The sequence below is a fragment of the Rhinatrema bivittatum genome, chromosome 6 (assembly GCF_901001135.1).
Source record: "Rhinatrema bivittatum chromosome 6, aRhiBiv1.1, whole genome shotgun sequence".
In the NCBI taxonomy this organism is placed as follows: Eukaryota; Metazoa; Chordata; class Amphibia; order Gymnophiona; family Rhinatrematidae; genus Rhinatrema; species Rhinatrema bivittatum.
In genome coordinates, this window is record NC_042620.1 from 259,496,858 (window position 1) to 259,513,952 (window position 17,095).

The 17,095-nt window shown below is 46.3% G+C and overlaps 1 protein-coding gene and 1 pseudogene across 1 annotated transcript; both read left to right on the forward strand.

Moving 5' to 3' along the window:
• The first annotated feature begins 1,669 nt into the window (after positions 1 to 1,669).
• Positions 1,670 to 12,337, forward strand: ZG16 (zymogen granule protein 16). Its single transcript, XM_029604939.1, has 4 exons — positions 1,670 to 1,686; positions 5,419 to 5,474; positions 9,268 to 9,400; positions 11,273 to 12,337. Exons 2-4 carry the CDS (start codon positions 5,420 to 5,422, stop codon positions 11,592 to 11,594), a joined length of 510 nt encoding a protein of 169 aa, XP_029460799.1. The 5' UTR covers positions 1,670 to 1,686; position 5,419; the 3' UTR covers positions 11,595 to 12,337.
• On the forward strand, positions 1,775 to 1,875 carry LOC115094755 (annotated as a pseudogene).
• Positions 12,338 to 17,095: the final 4,758 nt, after the last annotated feature.

Genomic DNA, 17,095 nt, shown 5'->3' on the forward strand with positions numbered 1-17,095 from the left:
ATCCGGCAAACCGACACTGCTCTCCGCTCTGCGAGGGTGACTGGAACTCTCCTTCAGGCCATGGTTGGAAGGATGGCTGCTCCCATTCCAGACTGTACAGAGCTGACCGACTTTGGAGCAGTCCCGCTTCTGTCGCTGCCGATACAAGATGCGCGCGTCTCAGTCAGCGTGGATGCTGGCGCAATATTCCTTGCAGGCCGTCCCTCATGCGGCACTGCTGCTGGCGTGATGACGTGGCCTATGCGTCCTAGCGCTGATTTGACCGATGCCGTCAGACCCTGGCGGGCACAACCTCCTTGCCCCCCTGCTCTTTTACTTGGTGCTTGCGATTGCGGCCGGTTTTGGAAAGTTTGCGGTTTCTTCGCAAAAAACTTGGCAAGTAACAAAAGTTGATAAATTGTTATTTCTAAGTCCAATTCAACACTCTGCACACCCCACGGTCCTCCGAGCCCCACGTTCCTGGGCGCCATTTTGTGTAACCCCCATCCCCGGGTGCCGGCTGCACTCTGATGGGGCCATGAAAGTATTTTGTGCCTCTGTGGGGCTGGAACCACTCTGGCTAGCTCTTTTTCTATCTCTTTCCCCCCAGGGTTGGAGTTCTTTGTCAGCGGGGTGGTGGTAAGAATTTCTCTTCCTGGGGCCCAGAGTGACAGCAGGGCTGACTCTTTGTGCTTTCTTTTCCCTGGGAGAGGTGTACTTATCCTCACTGCGTGTGTTGCACGTGCCAAAGAAATCCACTGGCGTCACTGAGTGAGTGCCCAGAAATAAAGTCTTCACTGAAGGGTAATCAGGTGAAATGTGGCACAAAAAAAAAAAATTCAGTCCTCAGCACCACAGAATTTCTCTTTAATTACAGTCCTTTCCCACTAGGGGGTGGAAAGGCAGGGCAGATCCCCAACCGAACTCACAGACTGAGCCTTAAGAGAAGGGCCCAAATATCCAGCTCAGGGAAAGGCTCCCAACTCCTCCAATAACTCCAAAAATCAACTACTCTGCCCCCCCCCCCCCCCCCCATAGCTCCCAGGAGAAAGCTGCCTTTAAATCCTCTCAAAGGGGACGGCCATTCCAGCACCCTCAAACGGAGGGGCTGAACAGAATGGTGCCTCCCCCGCCTCATTAACCTGTACTGCACCGGATAAAACAAGGAGCACCCAGAGCCATACTGGTAATGAGCTCGGGGGGGGGGGGGGGGGCATTACATGTGTGTCTGTCTCTTTTTATTTTTGTATTTCTCCATGTCTTAAACTCGCCAGCTCTTTCTGTTGGTTTCTCATACCTCAACGATTTTCAGTGCAAGAGAGTTACAAGAATGACATACCTAAACATACAATCCTTGTGTGTACTGATATGCCTTACCTACCCCTCCCAGGTACAGGCACTTAATCTGGACATTTTATCAGTCTATCCCTCTCATGGAGAGCTTCCTGGCTGCTCCACACTCTCCCACCCCAAGGAGACAGACAGCTGCAGGACCAGAGGATCCCCTCAGGGCCAGCCCTAAAACTTAACTCATCGAAAACATTTTAATCTTTTTATTATGTTGAAACAGGAGGCAGCTGTACCACTGTTAAATCAACACTTACCTCTCGCTCATCTGCCACCCTCCTGGTTTCTATAAAAGCTCTCATAGGGAGCTAGATGCTTCCATGATTCCAGAGAGACACGGAGGGACGGCGCAGCCGAGACGTGAGTTATACCCTCTGCATGATTGATAACCCTCTTCCATTCTCCCTCCTACTTCCCCCAGGTTCAGGAAGCAAGAGACAGAACACAGGCTCGCTGCGGCAGCACATATACTCAGTTTGGAACGATACAGAGATTAGCTTGCCCCCCTGCACAAGGGTGGCACACAAATTTGTGAAGCCACATTCTTATCAATGTCACTTAGGAATCAGCAGGTGCAAGATGTAGGAATGTGCAAGATGTAGGAATCAGCAGGTGCATGACCTCATGCGGTCAGTCAAGATAATGTCCAGGGGTGAGAGAAACTTAGCAAAAAAAAATGTGAAAAGCTGGAAGATTTACTATTTATGAATTGAACCTTTCCTGGGTCCTTACAATTTTCCTTATTAATGTTGGTGGGAAGCATTCCGTGCTGCATATCATACCACCCAGATATCCAGGAAAACCAAACTGTCTAATTTTAAAAGGAACGCGCCTGCCCCCATTAACGCGTGTACTGGTGCGCGAGCTGAGATACGCTGCGGTTTTAGATCATGTGCGCACGTACGCGCGTATCATTTGAAATCCCCCTGCCGCGCGCATGTATGTGTGCATGTAATCTTAGGAGGTGGCTCGAGTAAATGTCCCGCGCGTATTTCCGCTAGGGCTTTTAGCAGCTTTTACGCAGGCGGATTTTAAAACATGCTCGCACAAAAAAAAAAAAAGTTTTCCCGATTAGTCTTCAAGACCCCTCTGGTTCTGTCTGCTGTAAGCCGCCCACTTGAGCCTGAACCCTCCCGCTGTGCTGAAAGCCCCAAAACTGGAGATCTCCAGACTTGCTCCTCATCAGCACCAGCAGTAAAATTATGTGGATAACACGCCGACGCGCGCCATGACCAGCGTTTGCAAAATTCGGAGTTACATGCGTAAGTCTTGGCCCCGCCCCGGAATGCCCAGGCCCCGCCCATTCCCTGCCTCCTTATTCTTGACGCACACACAGGTATGTACGAGCGTACTTCGCGGCTTCTTAAAATTCGCGTTGCTCACGCGTGGCCCGCATGTACGCGTATGTGGCTGATTTTGCGCGAGCAACCCTTTTAAAATCTACCTCAAAGAACAGATGTGTGATATTTGACAGAAAAGCAACTATCTATACTAATAAAAGAAGCTTGACCGACGTGCCGCAAATGCGCAGTAGAAAGCAGCTCTACTGCGCATGCGCGCACATCGGCCAGAGCGCAGCGTGTCAGGAAAAAACAATGGCGCCGGCAGCAGCAGCGGCAGCGAGCAGGACCGGCGGCGGTGGCAGTGAGCAGGACCGGCGGAGGTGGCGGCGACGACGAGCAGTAGCCGCGGCGGCGACGCGCGCGCGAGGCAGGGAGGAGCAATAGTGGCGGCGACGCGCGCGCGTACGAGAGAGAGAGGCAGGGAGGAGCAGTAGCGGCGGCAGCGTGCGAGAGGCAGGGAGGAGCAGTAGCGGCGGCGGCGGCGCGCGCGCGGGAGGGACACCCCCTGTCGGTTGTGGATGAGCTGGGAGGAGAGTGAGCTGAGGGGAGGAGGAAGAGAGTGAGGTGGGAGAGAGTGAGATGGGGGAGAGAGTGAGGTGGGAGAGGAGGGAGGGAGAGAGTGAGGTGGGGTGGGAGAGAGTGAGGTGGGGTGGGAGGTGAGGGGTGGGAGGAGAGAGAGGGAGGAGAGAGAGAGGGAGGGTGGGGGGAGGGAGGAGAGAGAGAGGGAGGTGGGGGGAGGTGAGAGGGAGGGAGGAGAGAGAGAGGGAGGTGTGGGGGGAGGTGAGATTGAGAGAGAGGTGGGGGGAGGGAGTGGAAAGGAAATGGACCAAAAAAAAAAATTTAATGTAGCCCGTTGTTACGGGCTTAACGGCTTGTATGACTATAAATGGAACAGATCTGTATACTTTCTTGCACTGATAATAAAAATGTCAATTAACACAAAGTATAAGAAGTTCTACACAGGTCTGATAGAGCCTACGTTTCTGATAAAGTGCATACACATCTGCGTGTGTATATATAGATCCAAAAAATATATATCCCTGTCAGCATCCTCTTGGACTCCCTGAAATGCACTGAAGATTTGGTGTGGATAAAACGCAGAAGTTGTTAGGAACATGTACATACGTGCACACAGACACACATGGGAATCTCATAAACATTCATCCTTTCAGAAAGCAGTTAAGAAACAGTTAGGACTACAGTATCTGAGGACTATAGTGGACCTCTGTTTCTAGAGTCAAAACCAGTCATTGCCCTCTTCCTCAATTCAACATTCCTGCATGGATTGGCAGGTAAAGAACTTCCCTCCCTTTCCTAGAGGTGGCTGCTCTCTAAGGCAGGGATGAGCAAACAGGGGGATGATCCCCTCAGGGGGTGCTTAAACAGTCCTGAAGAGGAGCCCACTGGCTGCATAATCCAGGAAGAAAACATCGGCTATGCTGTTGAGTCTTGGTGCCACGGGGGCACTGCAAGCTCAGGAGGGAGGTCATGATATTGTTGCAAGCATGGCATGGCTTAGCTATGCATCTCTTTCATGTGGGCCAGGGAGCAGAGCTGCTTCTTTTGTGGCGGGCTCGGGTGGGGAGTCGCTCACTTTGGGCAGAACTGAACATAGAAGCAGCCATCGCAGTATTCCACGGCCCAGGAAAATCCGCCACTCTCGGGCCTCATCCCAGGAGGCGTTCCTGCTGCCGCCGGAACTGTTCCTACCAAGGGAGAGAGATCACAGCTGTGGCCCACCGGGGAGGAAAAGTCAAGGTGAAGCTGGGAAGGGGAATGGGCGGAAAGACCAGAGAGAATGAGAAGGTGGAGGGGAGAGAGAGAGGAGGTGGGGAACGGAGAGGAAAGGCAAAAAATGTTAAAAAAAAAAAAAAAAAGTTAAATGAGAAAATCAAAACACAAAAACTTAAAAAAAAATGAGCAAACTAAAAAAAATAGGACAAATTAGAGAAAAAGGCAAAAAAAAAAAAAGCTTGGGCAAGGTGAGATGGAGTTTTTCTCAGCACCTAAAAAAGTTTGGCTGGCACTTAAGTTTTGAAAAACAATTTTCAGCCTTTATAAGGTATCTGCGTGTGTGTGTGTTTGTCTGGTGTGCTCTGCCTGCGTTTGGATATGGTGCATCTGCGACTCTGTGTCTGTCTGTGGTGTATCTGTGGGTCTGTCTTCTGTCTGAGAATGGTGTGTCTGAATTTCTCTGTCTGTGCCTGTCTGGGTGCTGGGTTTCTGACTGTCTTTGGGGTGACTTTTTTTTCTCTGTGACTGTCTGGATATAGGGTAACTGTGTTTCCGTGTGTGGAGTCTATATGCCTGTCTGGGTATCTTTTGCTCTCTGTCCATCTGTGTCTATCTGGGTATGAGGCATCTGCTTCTGTCTCAGTACAGGGTATCTGCCTCTCTGTGCCCACCTGTGTGTGTGATTGAGTGAGCTTACTTCTTTCAGAAACTTGAAAAGAAACAAAACAGGGGCTCTGAGCCACTAGTCAGCAGTGTGTCTGCCTAGTGAATATCTTTCACATATGTATGTGTGTGTGTGTGTGTGTGTGTATCTATCTATGTGTGTGTTATCCCCAGCCAATTGTATGAACGGAAGGGGGGCCATGGCTCTATATGTTTGCTCACCCCTGCTCTAAGGCACAATACTAAGGCAGATAAGAAAAGTAATATTCTATTCTTCTCTGAGGAAAAGTATGTTTAATGATCTCTTTTTTTCTTTGGGTTTCTCTCCCCCTTCCCCATTTCTCTTGCTCAGAATGCTGCGTGTCCTCTTTTTCTGTCTGCTGTGTGCCGCCAGCTGTCTCAGCGCAGGTAAGAGATACTAAGAACATGCCATACTGGGTCAGACCAAGGGTCCATCAAGCCCAGCATCCTGTCTCCAACAGTGGCCAATGCAAGCCATAAGAACTTGGCAAATACCCAAAAACTAAGTCTATCCCATGTTACTGTTGCTAGTAATAGCAGTGGCTATTTTCTAAGTCAACTTAATTAATAGCAGGTAAAGGACTTCTCCAAGAACTTATCCAATCCTTTTTTAAACCCAGCTACACTAACTGCACTAACCACATCCTCTGGCAACAAATTCCAGAGTTTAATTGTGCGTTGAGTAAAAAAGAACTTTCTCCGCTTAGTTTTAAATGTGCCACATGCTAACTTCATGGATTGCCCCCTAGTCTTTCTATTATCTGAAAGAGTAAATAACCGATTCACATCTACCTGTTCTAGATCTCTCATGATTTTAAACACCTCTATCATATCCCCCCTTAGGCGTCTCTTCTCCAAGCTGAAAAGTCCTAACCTCTTTAGTCTTTCCTCATAGGGGAGCTGTTCCATTCCCCTTATCAATTTGGTAGCCCTTCTCTGTATCTTCTCCATCGCAATTATATCTTTTTTGAGATGCGGTGACCAGAATTGTACACAGTATTCAAGGTGCGGTCTCACCATGGAGCGATACAGAGGCATTATGACATTTTCCGTTTTATTCACCATTCCCTTTCTAATAATTCCCAACATTCTGTTCCTTTTTTGACTGCCGCAGCACACTGAACCGACGATTTCAATGTGTTATCCACTATGACGCCTAGATCTCTTTCTTGGGTTGTAGCACCTAAAATGGAACCCAACATCGTGTAACTATAGCATGGGTTATTTTTCCCTATATGCATCACCTTGCACTTATCCACATTAAATTTCATCTGCCATTTCGATGCCCAATTCTCCAGTCTCACAAGGTCCTCCTGCAATTTATCACAATCTGCTTGTGATTTAACTACTCTGAACTCTTTCCCTGGGAAAGAGTGGAGTGTCTTCCCCAGGGAATTCATCTTCAGTCTAGCACCTCTAATCTTTTAGAAAAGTTGGCTCTTTGTGGCATTAGTTGTTCTGGGAGTTGAAGGGATCAGCCCCCTTTTCTCTCACTTTGTATCTCTGTCTTTCTCATCTTCTCTTCATCTGTTTCTTCTCTCTGCTCCTGTCACTTAAAATTATGTTTATACTCAAAAGCTGTATGTGTATGATGTATCAATAGACAATAATCAAATAAACATCATTTTCAGCTTATGAATATGATGTTTATTTGATTAATACTTCAAATTATGTTGCATTACAGCCACCCTCCTCGCCTTTCCCAGGAACGGGGGGGGGGGGGGGGGGGGGGCACGAGTCCCTTCGCAAGGGTCATGGAAGTGCCGAATTGGACCTCAGTAGCAGGGAACCCAGGGTAGACATAACAATTTGCTTCACACACCAGGCTGGTGTTACCGAAGACTTGCATTTCATAATTAATTGAGGTAGAAGTTATATTTACCAAATAGGCAAATGTCCGTGCCTTTCTTCAAATGCTAAGCAACTCTTCTTGCACTCTAATAAAAGAGAAATCCCTGCTCCTCGGAAAGGGTGAGGCATGGCTCTTCTGACAGTGAGTGAGAATAGTGTGCTTCTAGTCCCGGTTTCACAGTGCACTAACCAGAAGAGAAACCTCAAGGTGATAGTTTCTGGTGATAAGTCAGTGGCCAGTGCCAGAGGGATGCTAGAGTGCATAGGGGGAAGTATAACCAGCCTCTATATAGATCCATTGGTGAGTCCTCTAGAATACTGTCTCTGGATCTGGGGACTGTACTTCCACATGGATATAGACAGCTTGGAGGTAGTCTAGAGGAAGTACACCGAAGCAGTGTGGGATCTGCACTAGAAGCCATACGGGATGAGACGTAAGGGTCTCAATATGCATACCCTACAGGAAAGGAGACAGAGGAATATGACAGAGACATTCAAATGCCTCAAAGGTATCAATCAGACACAAGAAGCAAGTCTTTCTCAGAAAAAAAAAAAGAAAGAATGCTCCTAGAACAAGAGGTCACGGTCGGAGGCAGACTCGGGAGCAACATCAGAAAATGTTTCTATGCTGAAAGGGTGATTGATGCATGGAATGGATTCCATGCATCCATCATTAGGTAGTGTATTATTGGAATGGATTCCCAGCAGAGGTAGAGGAAAGAAACACACTAACAGAATAAAAAAAAAACACATGGAATAAACACAGAGGATCCCTGGTGGTGAAGAAGGTAGGGGAAAGCCAGAGATCGGCTGGGTCCTGTCAAATTGCACCAGGAGGAAAGTTGAGCAGACTGGATAGATCTAATAGTCCTTATCTACTGTCATAGTCAAAAACAGTAGTAGGAAAAGAGTTGGGAAGTTGCAGTATTGCAAACATCACCTTTCACTCTGTCAAGAGCAGAGGAAATGGAAGCGGTATTAAGAACAAAACAAAGGTTTGGAAAAAGAAGCACAGCCTAGCAGTACTGCAGGCCATGAGATAGTATTATCAGGCTACGGCTTCCTAGGAAACGACGGTATTGGTGCCTGCAGGGGGCTGATGTTTAGATCTGAAGCTGTCTAGATTATTATGGAGCTTGGTGCTAAGGCACGGTGGGGTTGATGGTGTTTCTGGATTCGGGATAGGATCTTGTCTGGGCATCTATCCAGGATGGTAGAGAACCTCTGAGAAACAAACAAAAGCTGAATGGTAAAGCAGTAATGGTCTGCAAGCGGTCAAGCTTTTACAGCTGGCCAATAGGATATATCTTTGCAGTGTGGACAGAAATACCTGAGCGGACTGCAGGGGCCAATTGGTCTTTTTATGTCATCAGTTACTGTGTTACATAAGATGCCATCTGCGCCCTGTCCATAAGTGACTTTATGTTCCTGGAGCTACTACTCTTTTCCCACAATATTGTAATTCAAGGCATTTCAGGGAAAGCGGAGTTCAAATGACTTCTAATCTGTTCCCATCCAATCTGTTAAAACAGTTTTTGTCAGGCCCTTCATTTTTGATGGTCTCCAGGAAACTCCTCCCTTTGCTGGTCTCGTTGGCTCCAGGCCCTGCCCAAATGAAGGCTCATGTGTGGAGGAAGATATTGCATGGTATCTCTGATTTCTCCAGACTCTTGCCATCCTTTACCTTATTGAAAATGGGAAACTATTGATAATGGAGTTTACCTCTTCTGCTTCTTGCAGTAAGAAGTTTCTCGGAGTGTAGTGGGCACAGCATCCTGTGCTGCAGCAAGCTCCTGTCACTCTCACTCTTGCTCACCCTCAGTACCTTTCAGATTCTGAACTCTCTCTCCAACTCTCTAGAAATCTCTCAGCGCTCCCAGTACACACACCCCCCCCCCCCCCCCTCCTCTGGACTGGCTCATCCCTAATCTCACTTCAGGGGCGAAACAGAATCAATCTTTTCCCTGCATTTGGATAATGGTTTACCTTAAATTAGGACAAAGAACTTTGCATATCATATTATATTATATAGTGTTGTTTATATTAGATTATATTTCAGTTTCATGTTACACTAGAAATTTTGATAGAGAATCATCAACCAATTAGACAACTGAAGTTTGCCTCAACTTTGTATTATTGGTGCAGGGGAACAAAAGAGGGCGTCTGATTGGCCTGTCTTGCTATTATTTAAATTTGCTGGATGGGAATAGAGACTTGCCTGTGTATGTCGATCCCAAAGGAACTGCCTCAGTACATGCTGTAGAGGAGAGGGCTATGGATCCCTTTTCTGCCTCTGACTTTCTTTGTCTCTCTCTTTTTCTCACCACAGCTAGTCCCCGCTCCTCTTCCTACTCTGGAGAATATGGTGGAGGGGGTGGAAAGAGGTTCTCGCACTCAATGAACCAACTAGATGGGCCCATCACTGCAATTAGGATTCGAGTGAACCGGAATTACATCGTGGGGTGAGTGAAGAAAATCCTAGAGTGAGAACGGGCCTTCCAGACCAGGAAGGCCAAAACAGTCCCATATCTAATAACCACAGATAGAGAACCCCTATCCTTAAATTCTGCCATGAGACAGCAGCAAGAATTCTGTAGAAAGGATAAGTATTCCTGTAACACACCTGCCATGAAACAGCAGCAGGGACTGATAGAAGGGGGTAAATGTCCTTTCCCTTGGGAAGCTATGCACAAAGGAATATAGAGTATTCACAGCCCTTGAAAGGAATCAGCCATCATTCAACAGTGATGCTTATTGATTGGACGTAGGGTGCACACATACTGGGCTCTGGAAAGAGTGTTAGAAACGAGGTGTTTAGTGTGCTCTTGGGCCTCAGCCCGACCCCAGATGAATCCAGGACCGAACCGAGGGTTGGCGACGTGTCCCAGCATGGCAGAACATGGTCTTACCCTCTTCCAGGCCTGCAAGCTCCCAGAGCCAACAACAGATGATGTTGGTAGGGGAACGGTCCTCCGACTGTTCCGAGCCCTTTCGGACCTGCCGCTTGAAACGGCATGGAGCAGCAGGCCGGCCTGAGGATGAGGGCAGACGGAGGCCTTGACACGAAGACATGACATCAGGGCAGATGCAACGGCATCACAGACGAGGGTTGAAGCGAGACATGACATCAGGGCAGATGCAACGGCATCAGAGGTGGGGAACTTGACGAAGTCCAGACGAGACAAGAAGCTGGGAAGGAAGACATTGGCACTGTCACAGCCCTCCTTCACGGGCGGACCCAATGGGCTGGTCGCGGACTACCCTGTCCCTCTGCGTGCCCTACACAGCCTAAGGAGACTGGTCATGGACCACGCGGAGAGCAGAACGAGCGCAGGAAAGGAATCCAGCTGGCAGAGGCTACAGTGACCAGAACAGGAACCAGACGGAATGGCTTTACCCTCATGGAGGTCACCTGGAGACGAGAGAGCTGGAACATTACAGGAACAGACATCGGGAAGATCAAACACCAGGACACCTGGACGGGACCTCAGGCAATGAAGACATGGACACAGACGAGACGAGGAGCTCCACGAAGGAAAACAAGGGCCTGTGGAGTGCTGGACAGCAGGAGCTTCCAGAGACGAAGTAACTCTGATGCAAGGCAAGGCTGGCTGAAAGTTGAAGTCCTTTTATAGGGCTGCAGACCAGCGTCTTCCTGGGAGGAGTTTGGAAGGCCCACACCTAGCTGGTCCTATAACTAAGGAGGAGTGCTGCGGGCTGGCCCCTTGGAGAAGGGTGTGGCCCAAACCAGGAAGTCCATGCAGACACAAGCAAGCCTCAGGCAGGCCCCAAGAACATTGAGGCCTCCCAGGCCCTGGAGCAAATCCTGGATAGTTCGTAGGCGAGACCCTGGCTTTGGAGCATCCTCCAGGAAGAGGTAAGGAGCCTCCCGTAGCACCACTACAGGAGGGTTCATAACAATGAGACACAATCTGTAGCCTTCGCTGAAGAACTGTCATGGCAATGGCTGGGGTTCGTGATGGTTTATAAAATGAGACATATCCAAGGTATTTGTAAATGAAGGCTCGTAGCCCTAAAGCCCAACAGAGGCTGTTCCAGTTGAGCTGGAAGAGGAAAGAAACAGGGAGAAATATTAAAGATTCATGGAGATAAATGAAAATATTAGTCTGTTTTGTACATTTCCTAATTAAGTTTTGATTTTTCATTATATGGACGGCCTTGCTATATTTCATTTCAATCTGTCACACATCTGTCATGACAGAGTAGCAGGGACTCTGTCGAATGGCTGAGTGTTAATGTAACACATCTGCCATGAAACAGAATTGACTGTGCTGTGTCCCCTAAACTAATGTTTCTCCCAACTCTCTCTACAGTCTGCAGGTGCATTACGGGAAGACCTGGTCGACATTTGCTGGGGGTAATTTAGGGGACCTGGAAGAGATCGCTCTGCACCCAGGCGAGAGTGTGGTGCAGGTGTCGGGGAAGTACTCCAGCTATATGCGCCGTCTTGTGTTCGTGACCAACAAGGGGCGTTTCTTTGCCTTCGGCAAGGACTATGGTACCAGCTTCAACGCCGCACCCCTTTATCCAGGGACCGTCCTGCGCTTCTTCAGTGGGAGCTCAGGCTCGGTCATCGATGCCATTGGCTTCCACTGGGATACCTACATCAGTGACTGTGTGCATTGCAATAAGTGAGGGCACAGAACATCCGTGAGGAGCTCTTTGTTATAAATATTCACCCTCCCACCTGCCAAGTGTAATCCTTCTGCGCTTCTGATGCTGTGAAGTGTCTCTCATTGGGGAACCCTCAATTATGGCCTTCCCCACACTTGACTCTCATCAGGGAGACTGGAACTGGCTTCTTTAATTGGGCTTATTATTCTTTCCAGAAGGAAATGAATACAAGAATAAATGTTGCTTAAGCTCAGTCTATTCCTTCATTTCTTGAGGCTGTGAGGGTAAGTTTAGGACCCTCTATATTGTGGGGAGGGTGGGGAAGAGGATGACTCAAATTTAGAGAGGGCTGTTGGGAAGAAGTGTGTTAAGAGTTCAGCGTGGTAGGAGGTGGATCCTTTAAATCTTTGTAAATTAATTATTTCTGATTATTTAAGATTATTAAGTTACTGGATGATGATTCCCTTAATGCTGACCATAAGGCTGAAGAGGCCAAAGGAGAATTTGCAAAATGCAGACTGTAGGGGGCTGAAAATGTGAATGGAGACTGGAGAAGAATACACCCACCAAAGGGCTGATACAGAACCAAGGAAAATCTTAACCCTGTAACATGTATCACCAAAAAACCCAAGGAAATGTCTGGAAAGAGCCTAAAAAACAGACTCTCTGCAGCTGACTGGTTAGCACACTGGCCTTGTAAGACAGGGGTCACGCAGTTCAGCCTCATCAGAGATTCATGTGTCTTTCTAAACATAATTTTCTTAATCTAAAGAAAACATATGCCATTTATGTTATCTTTTAATAAATAGATGGGCTGATTAGTGATTTCTTCTATTCTGTATAACAAAGGATAGCTGTACAACATCCGAGGACCTTAATCGCTCGAATCAATCAAATCTTGAGAGGAAATAAAAGGCAAAAACTTTATTTACTAGAGTAACAAAACACCTTGTACCTGAGTCAAGCATCTATACGGTTTGTCTGACTGCCTGCTGCAAGTCAGCTAAGTAGTCCAATTCCCAGGTCTCCTGACCCATCGCTGTAATAGGCTTGGATCCCTATGAGTCCTTGGGCAAGTGCTGTATTTCTAAGCTAGGATGGGCCCTTAGGATATAGTCACATCATAACTTATACCTTACAGCATGCCAACCCCTGACATGATCTCATGCAAATTGGGCATGGCTGGACCCTCCCACAGACCCCACCTAAGCCACCCATGGTGAAGGAATGGGCACTGTGTCACACTGTGGAGCCCTACATCCCGAACACCCATCAGGCCCACTACCTGTGAGGAACACCATTACACTATCCAATATAGGTCCTCCAAGCTCCCCATGGGTGAGAAATACCATTTAGCCCTCCAGTGTAAGTCCTCCAAGTTCCCCCTGCAATCCACAGGAGCTGCTAGTGCTGGGATTGGTCCCTCTTGCATCCTCTAGTAGGGGCCATCTCCTTCCCTTTCCCCAGTATCACACGTAGCTCACTCCGACTAGCCCACTATCTCTGATAGCTGTCCCAAAGGAAAACCTCATGGCTGAGTACACAATCTGCCATTCACTCACTCCCAGGCATCCCTACCATCTTAGATATTAGGAACCAGTTGACCCAAATGTGTCCTGCCATAAGCTGTGGTCCATTCCACCCTGAGCCCGACTGTGTGGTGTACCAAAGGAATGGAGTTGTCTGAGACTCCCTTATAGCCCTTGACTATGTTGGAACAGGGTGAGGAATTGGATGCCTTGCCAAACTGCAGGCAGTTGAATGCCCTGCCTGTACCTAAGGTGCTGTGCCCACTGGTCACCCACCATGCCAGTTGCTAAGACATTCTCAAGAGAACAAAAGATGGCAAAAGTGGTGTGGCATGGACCACTTGCTGGAGTGCTTCATTCCCTCATTTGGCATTCATGTGTGACCCCCCTATGCCACATGGTATTGCCCAGATAGCAGAAACATCTGTACTCTGAACCCTAGTCATCGTGCCCATACAGAGATTTTGTGAACATGCTTTATTTATTTCCATTTCTGAATCTCCAATCCAGAGGCTCTAGCAATGTACAATGATAATCTGATTTGTAATTCATCATAAGGTGGGGAACAGCAAAGTAAACATAATAATAAAAAGTAATAAAACCATATTCAGTCTTCATATACAATAATTCATGAATGCTAGATAATAAATCATTAAAAACTAGGTAACTGCTCATAAAATACAAATAAAATGACAATTCCTAAAGCCAATAAAATATAGTAATAGCCCATAAAGTAAACATAAAACAAAATGGAATCGACATTTCCCATATGTATAAAAAAAAAACAGATGCTCAGCTTTAAAATGCCTTTTAAAAAAGCCATATCTTCATTTGTTGCCCAAAAAGTAAATTGTCCAGCGTCAGGCATGCTTCTCTTGAAAGTAAGTTCCATAAACCAGGAGCTGAAGGCCTCCTGTGTATTGACAGAAGGGTTATGTATCAAAAAAAGCTTGGTTGAGGGATCTGGCTGTTCCTAATTTCAAATATTACTCTGTGGGAGCACAGTTTATTAATAATAATAATAAATGCATTTATATACCATCAATCTGGTGTACAAACTTGGCAGTTTACAGTAAGGTTAAAAAGAATTAAACAATATGTTAAATCTTAATTAAAATAATGTACAAATCTACAACAAAAACATATTCACTTAATCAAAAAGGTTCAAGAGCTGGGTTCCATCAATTGTTAGCTATTATCCTATATGTGGAGGCTGAAATGCAATTCCGAATAACCAAGTTTTAGGTCTTTTTTAAAACGCTTGGTATCCGATTCTAATCTTAAATTTACTGGCATACTATTCCATAGCTTGGGACCAGCCATGGATATCGATCTCTCTCTGACTTCGTTTAGTCTTGCTCCTTGTATAGTGGGTACCTGTAAGAGACCTTTGTTTGCTGATCTCAAGTTTCTGCTAGGGCTGTATAGATGCAGCGATGCATTTAGCCATTCTACGTTGTTATTGTAAATTGAGTTACGTATGATTGTTAAAGTTTTGTATTATGCGTGGAATTTAATGGGAAGCCAGTGCAGGTTTTGTAAGGTTGATGTAATATCTGTTTTTTTACTACCTGTGAGAAGTCTGGCTGACGCGTTCTGCAAGATTTGAAAAGGTCACAATGTAGAGTAGAGTAAGCCATGTAAAAGTGAATTGCAGCAATCAAACTCACTAAATATCAATGTCTGTAAAATTGTTCTAAAGTTGGCTGTATGTAGTAGTGGTTTTAATTGTTTTAATATATTCAGTTTATAATAACCATTCTTTATTTTTTGATTGATATGTTTTTTCATTGATGGTGTACTATGAGTGATGATACCTAAATCGTGTCCAGAATCAGCTAGTTTTATATTTGTTTGGTTATTTAACTGTACTGTAGATGATGGAGACATACCTGCGGTTTTTCTGTTTAGAAGGATTATTTCTGTCTTTTCTAAATTTAGGACTAGTTTCATTTGTTGGATCAATTGTTTTATGCTTGAGAAATAGATTGTCAAAGTTTTTAATGTGACTTCGATTGATTTGTTTATTGGAACTAAAAATTGGATGTCATCTGTGTAGATGAAGTGTTTGATGCTTAAACCTGATAAAAAAAATGGCATAGAGGCCTCATGTAAATGTTAAATAACATGGTTGATAATGCAGACCCTTGAGGTAATCCTGTTTCTAGATGTAGTGGTTCTAAGGTGTAACCTTCAATTCTTACTTTAAAGGAACGATCGGTTAAACATGATGTGAGCCATTGAAAAACAGTACCTTTTATGCCAAGTTCTTTCAATCTGGTTATCATGATGTTATGATCTATTGTGTCCAACGCTGCTCACTCAAACAATGAGGATATATAGAGCAGATTATCCTTGGTAGGATTAATTTAAGTGGATTAATTTGGGGTCCTAGACTGAAAGGGAGATACGGAGATATGGCTAATCTGTTTATTTATAAAATCTTACTTACTGGATATGAAGATTATTCCCTTCTGACACATATTAGTTTTAACAAAGATTTTGCTCCTGAAGTTCTGTCTTCTGTTTTTAAAAGATAGGATTTGCTGGAGCTTAGACACTTGGGTCAATTTTTCGAGACCAAAAAGTTCTTAGTTTTGAGGATCTTGAGCAGTATTGCCTCTTGGAGGTGGATTGATTTGAGAACATTCAAACACAACATACGATAAAACAGTAATGCTAAAGTCTCTAGATCTTTAATGGCCTTTGAAACCATATATCCTAAAGATGTTAAGGAGAAGGGTCTGATATATTTGATTTATTCTCTCCTTTTCGTCTCAATCTTGGCTACTAGACAGTCTCCCTGCCAGCAGAGGTCCTCACGCAGTCACGCTCGCTCCCATCCAAGTCACCTCCCTCATGGTCCCATGACTCAGCAAGGCCAGCCCTATTTATCCCTGCCTCTCTCACAGCTCATTGCCTTTTCATTGACTCATCTTGGCTCTTTGCATTGGCTCACCTTGCCTTGCTTTCCTGCTGTGTGACCTTCTGCTCTGCCCTATGGCTCTTAAGCCTTCTTGTCCTGCTCAGGTCTGTCCTTTGCCTGCTCCTGCCTCAGCCTTCTGAATTTCATTGTCTTGTCTAGTCTGTCCTGCCCTTGTCTACTCCTGTCCAGTCCTCCCTGTAGCTCCAGTTTCCAGTGATCTTTCTGTGTCTGCCTCCAGTTCTAGGCCTTGCCCTCATCTCCAGTTCCAACCTGTGCCTCTAGAACCTGCTGTGTCTCCAGTCCAGCCCTGTCTTTAGGCCAGGCTTTGTCTCCTGTTCCAGTCCCGTCTCCAACTCCTCTCTATCTCCAGCCCCTGTCTGCATCCAGCTTCTGCCTGCCTTCAGTACAGCCTGTGCCTCTGATTGCAGCTTCTTCCTTCGTATCCAGCTCTGGCTTTCAGTTCCAGCTTTTCTCCGGTTCCTGTCACATTGCCTCTCCATGCATTGTCTCCAATGCTTGATCTACTCTTAGACCCAGGTTGTCTCCAGTTACAGCCTAAGTCCTGCTGGCCACGAGAACCCAAGGCTCAATCTGCGGGGGAGGTGGCTGGTCAGTCAGGCAGAAGATCCTGTCCAGCCTTGCCCTAGAGTCTGACCCTGCTTCTGCTGGGGAAATTCCCATCCAGCTGGTTCCCCGCTCTGTGACAGTATGAAGAGGCCATACCGACTCCACAAGAGTGGTTCCAGGACTTCTTGACAGCCCGGTAAGTCCACAAAAAAAAAATGTTCTACTCCACCTGTAGCCACTCGTGATTGTGCTCCAACCCCAGCTCCTGAAGCCATTCCTGTCTGATACTGTCCTTTGTTGGGTATGCCCCACTTGTCAGATCTGGAGCCCACCAGCCTTTCTGGAGTGTTCTCATTGCCATTTTCCTAACCCTGCCAAGTGGGTATGTAAAGTTGCTTGTTTGCAGACCCTCAGTTCACAGATACCTGTTTTGGCTGTGATGCATTGAAAATGGGTTCTAAGATACAAACCCCAATTCCTGACAAAAGGAAAACTGCTGC